The 5,955-nt window shown below is 28.8% G+C and overlaps 1 protein-coding gene across 9 annotated transcripts in view; it reads left to right on the forward strand.

Annotated features, from left to right (window-relative positions):
- LOC106869571 (orphan steroid hormone receptor 2) overlaps positions 1 to 5,955 on the forward strand; it is a 168,721-nt gene that overhangs the window by 110,965 nt on the left and 51,801 nt on the right. For 6 of the 9 annotated variants that reach the window (XM_052966728.1, XM_052966745.1, XM_052966720.1 and 3 more), the window contains 2 exons: positions 2,420 to 2,533; positions 4,015 to 4,041. The exons of 1 other annotated variant lie outside the window; for it this stretch is intronic. In XM_052966728.1, coding sequence (XP_052822688.1) covers positions 2,420 to 2,533; positions 4,015 to 4,041 — 141 coding nt within the window. The remainder of the gene's footprint in view (positions 1 to 2,419; positions 2,534 to 4,014; positions 4,042 to 5,955) is intronic. 2 more of the 9 variants (XM_052966731.1, XM_052966737.1) reach the window with 2 other exon arrangements.

Consider the following 5,955-nt stretch of genomic DNA (forward strand, 5'->3'; position numbering starts at 1 on the left):
TATATATATATATATATATATATATATATATATATATGAAATATTGATGTTGGCAGAATTAATTGCATTCAGCAGACTCTTAAGACAGGAAGTTTAGAGTAAACGAAGCATGAAGTTTCAATTTCTCACTGAAGCCATTTCATTTCTAACAGAACCATTTACTAATTACTTTTCAAAAATATATGAGTGTCATAACTTGCCATTTCTTTTCAAATAAAAGTCAAGGGCTTTGTGTTTGTGTAAGAAACCATTATAAGGCTGTAGTATTTTAAATGATATACGGTGGTTATATTTTTGTTTTCCCTTTCCTGCTTGTTTTAGATTTATACTTTATACTTTGGATATCCTGCATTAATGACTGTTTGAACATGGACTGTCACCTGAATTTTATAAAAATGGTTTTATGTAGCTGAATTGTTTATTACTATAGCTCAAAGTTTATTCATTACTAGCTTATTGATATTTAAGCTATCAAAACTGATTTTCTTCTCTTATTATTTATGTCTTTCAGAAATATCTTGTATACACCTGAAATTTTCCTTATAAATACCTAATACATCAAAATTATTGCAATTATAGACAATTATTTTATGGAAATATTTTATCAGTGCATTTGATAAAATATAATTTTGAAATTGGGAAGGCTAGCATTAATTGCTTACTTCAAGAAAAGAAGACAAGGCAATGTGTACGGTGTTGTAGAAAAAACAGTTGGCTGTGACAATATTTATTACTTTGGTAAGAGCTTGTTAAAGCTGAAAAGTAAATACTCTAAGCCAACATCAATTCTGACAAATGAATTCAATTAATCCAACATTAATTGACGTTTAATTCAATATCTTTCTTTGTATTACTTTCAACGCAAATATTTTCAAAAATATAATTGGAATTATTAAATAAGTAAAAGATTTTAATTTGATTTTTCAAAAATTAGATATCTTTATTTTTGATATATTAATTAGAAAAGATAGAGTATTTTTGTTCAGTTTGAAAAGTATTGAAACAATGTATAGAATATTCCTAATAGTGTCAGGAATATTTACTTTGTTCTTAATTATTATTTCCAATTTACACATACATTCTTAATAATATTGTCATACTATATGATACCATCTACCATTAATATTTAGAATGAAGGATGTTTTGAGTCCTTAGAATATTTTTATATTCAATGTTTTATATTAGATAAAACATAGATATCTGACAATAAATAATGACTGCCTGTCTTGCTTCTTTAGAGCTTGAAACTAGGCAAAAGTCAAGCATTCATCATATTTATATATTTTCCATTTGCCTCTTTGATCCATTGCATCACCAGCTTTTTAATCTCCCATTTAAAATTTATATATATATATATATATATATATATTTATATTTTACGAAGAAAATGTAAGCAGTGTATTTTATTATTTCTCTTTTATCATTGGCTGAAGTGAATTTGATAATACAGAAAGATTCACTACATTAAGAAAACATCATACCTTTGTTTTATTTATCAAAAAGATGGCTACCTTTCTTTCAGAGCAACTTTTGAAATACGGTCTAGTTGATGAGAATGATAGGCACATCATCAGGAATTATTTTTTGACATGCAGCAAACTTCACTTAATCACACCAAAATATTTTAAAAAGCCTTTTGGTGTCTACCTAAATCAAGCTTATTAATGGACTTTGACAATTTAAAACAAATCCTTGCGTTTTATCTTTGGTGAAATATTTAAAAATATTTTGCTTTCATAGAAATAGAGTTTAATAAATAAAAAAAAAATAGTTGCTCATTACGTTACCTTTGGCCATTCACCACAAATCTTTCTTGATTTTTACTAATACATTTCTTTGTGAATGTTGAGTTGGTTTCCATACAATTTTAGTATCCATAATTCAGCTTAAGTCAGGAGTTATCCTGTTTGTACTGCGTTATTTTAAAGATAATTATCTAACTTTTTCTTTGTTCATTTAGATAATTTTCTATTTATGCAATTCTGCAGCATTAATTCTTATTTTAACACAAAAACTTCCCAGCCTGCTAAATTTTCCTTATATATCTATATTATTCCTGGAGCTGAAAGTAAAGTTAATTTATCAAATTCTAACACCAATAAACAAAAGATGATTATCAGCAACAATTGAAAATACTTTGTAACTGTGTGATACATCATAAATAGCCGAGAAGACGTGTGTTATCCTCTGAGATGACTTGATTCTACCAATGAACTTACCTATTTAATGTATTTTTCAAAAATATACTTAGGTTTAGTCTTATATACTTTTCCCTTTCTACAGTTCCCTGCCTCAACCAATATTCATACAATGTGTAGCTAACAGAAGATTTCTTGTTCTTCCATTTTTAGTCCCCGAATTAATCTCCCCCTTTTTCAGCTCCAATTAATTATTAACATACCTATTTACAATTGGTTAGGTCCAAGTATCACCAGCTCACCCAGTGTCTACTCCAGTTCCACCACTGATGGGGCACCCTATAATTGCTACAAAATTGATTCCCAGAGTCTAAAAAGTGCGTCCCACCCCAAAGGTAAAATTTTTTTTCCAATTTCCATTGCTAAATGCATCTACTTACTGCTGATTACTTTGAAACATTAGTTATTAATATGTTTGAAAAAGGTGGAGAGAGTGAGGATAAAAGCATGTGGTATGATGTCTCTTGTCTTCACTCCTTTAGCCCAGACTCCCACCCCACCTTGTGTCTATCTATTGAAAGAAAAATAACATTAATTGATTGCTACAGCTTTTTGACTTTGTGTCATTTATTTCCCTTTGTTCATTCTTTTCTTAATCTAGTATCACTATTAATTTGGCTTCATTAATCTGCCTTAAATTATTCAAGTAATGCATTAGATACATTAAGCTTTGAAATATGGTGATTCTTTATATTTCACTAAAAAACTAATTTGCTTTTATTCTGCTTCCCTCTGTGAGCTAATTCTTTTAATTTGCTTTTGAAACATATTTTTAACCAGGTGTAAAAAAAAAAAATGCCCAAATTTAGATTTGTGTGACCTTAAAATACACAGCAGTATCAGAAATACTTTCAGAATTATTTTAATTAAAATAAGACAAAATACTTATATCTATGCAAGCATAGTTTATTTATTGATAGACTTATCACTGAATAACTTTATTTTGCTTTTAGCTAATGTGTATATGATATGAGTGTGTCTGTGAGAGAAAGAGAAGGAGATAGCCAAAGAGAGAAAGAAAACTAGTGTGTGTAAATATGAAGTGATTGCATATATACAGTATGTGTATACATGAATATACTCTATTCCCTCTACACATCTATACATCCTTTATTTTCTCTACTCTTTCTTCAGTTGTACCTTTGGAAAGTTGGATTTCATTAAGAATTGTTGAAAATAGTTTTGATGTTTGAGTAAAATCAATTTAAGATTATACTTCAGTTCTTGTAAGAGTCTTTATAGAAACCCCATAATTACCAAAAAGTAGTGTCATTACATATTTCTTGTTTAGGAATGGTCTCAGTTTGGAATGGATTGTTTATTTAACTATTTTTTTGTGACTGTTTTAAGAAAGGAAATTCTAAAGATTCTAATGAACTTATATTGGTATAAAATACAACAGCATCAGCCTATACACATAATTAGCTCAACTATATTTGTACACTTACAGATCTTCAAACAAGTACATCAATATTACTTTATATTCTCTTTAGAAATCAAGTTAAGCCAAAATTGCTTGCAACCTTATCATTTTACTTTTTAATTACTCTATTTTTTCCTTTCTATTTTCTTTTCTTTTCTTATTCTTTCTGTTATATTCATTTGCTATAAACTATTATTTTTACTTAGGTTTCTGTAAAAATTCTCACTATATCACCTTTTCTTTTATATTTTATTTTCTGTTATTTAATCTGTTTTATTATTTTTTGTCCCCCCACCACCGCTTCTTTTGTTTTGTTAATTCTTCTCTTTCTAATTTAACATTTTTATTCATTTGTTTTTATATTCTACTGATAAATAAATATATTTCTTGTAGACGCTTGGTCCCAATTTCAAATTCCAGGTAAGTTGATGTTTCGCAATTTTCCCAGTTAGGATTTATCTTTGGAAATGTGAAGCTGTCCAGTAGCACCGATATTAATAGTATTTAAATAAAATAGCTCAAGATTATTCAACATTTGAAAATATTTGTATAATAATAATAAACCTTGCTCAACAAGGCTGTTGATTATTGTTACATTCAAACTGATTCTTTTACTAAAAATGTGATGTAAATAACACATGATCCACTACACTTCTTAAAGACTAATTGCTCTTCATAATATTCCAGTTCTTCCTACCTGCATCATATAAGTGTAATGTTAAGAAATAAGACTTTCTTACTTCTCTTACTATTTTCTGCTACAGTTTGGCAAGATTTCTTATAGTTGATTGCTTGGATATATTTTACACTTCTTATTCTTAATATATTAAAAAGGAGATTTTATATTTTCCTGTGTTTAACTATATTGAATAGATTTGCGGTTGGTCTCCTCTAAACACACACACGCACACACAGATACACACCTTTCTTTCTCCATATATATGTGTGTGTGTGTGTGTATTCTTGTGTATTTTGTGTGTTTATTCTTGCATGCATATTAGATTATATCATTTGAGAGTCTTAAGGACTCTATCTTTTACATAGTGACACATTGAAAGTTGTATTGGAAAATGTGTGTGTTTGCATATGTATATATGCATGTGTATTTGTGTGTATTTACATGCACATACACATGTGCACACAAATTCACCCATACACACATGCACATGCATGTGCACACAAACCAATTGCTGAACCAAATGTTGGTGTGGTCATCTGGGTTATCCAAATAGACTTCCTCTAACACAATTTGTTATCATTAGGTTTTGAGTTATAATTAAAAGTTGCTGCGTGGAATAATTTTAACTAAACCTTAACTTTGTTGGTTTTCTTAAATAACTGCTCTGTATTTTTGCATGCTGAACAATTTCTAAATATCTCTATTAGCGGAAGTGAAATCTAAAGAGATGTTGTTTTGTTTTATTATGAATGTAACATGTCTGTGAATTAAAGATATGAAAACTTCTCAAGAAATATCAGTTGTAATCATGTAATAAAATATACAGCTGTGATTAAGAGATAGTACTTTTAGTAGTTCCTAAATCCAGACAGTGTAAGTTCAGGTTTTAGGATTATCTTTTGCTCAACATAACTGAAAAAAGAACAGTTATCTGATATTGAATGTGTCAATGGAGTAGAATTTTTGAAGATAATACTAATGATTGGCTCTTGAATAAGAAACCTTCTTTTGGAAATTTCCTAGTTTTGAAAATAGTCTATTAACACTTGAGAATATAATGTCTCATATTTTAAGCTGTTTAGCATCATCCCTGCTCTGATTGAACTGTCTTGTGATCAAAGAGGTTCCAGCTTTGACCAAGCTGTCTTGTGATAAAGCATATCCAGTTCTGTTATATATTGAGTTCTATTTTTTTAAAGATACTTGAATGTGATTTTGAGGGAGATTTGACTGCTATTTCTTGCGAGTTCAGTAACCATACAGAAGCCATATCATTGACTTATGTGATTGAAGGTTGTTAAACGACGAAAGGTCTACATGAGTGGCACAGAATAAGTTACAGCTGATAGCTAAATTTTTTTCTTTTTGAAAATCTTTCAAACAGCTTTACATTTAATGAACTTACTGTGGTCAAAACAAGTCTTGCAGTGATCAAAACAGCCTGCCACTTTTCTGTAGATATCTGCAGTTGTATAACTTATTGAATATATACTTTATGTAAAATGATTTTAAATACAGTATACAGTTTTGAAGCTCTGTGTGTGTGTGTGTGTATTTGTTGTGTGGGTGTGTGTTTGTGAAGCAAACAGGAAAATAGATCTCAAAAGATGATTATATACATACATATTATATATATATATATATATATATATATG

Source organism: Octopus bimaculoides, chromosome 1 (assembly GCF_001194135.2).
Source record: "Octopus bimaculoides isolate UCB-OBI-ISO-001 chromosome 1, ASM119413v2, whole genome shotgun sequence".
Lineage (NCBI taxonomy): Eukaryota > Metazoa > Mollusca > Cephalopoda > Octopoda > Octopodidae > Octopus > Octopus bimaculoides.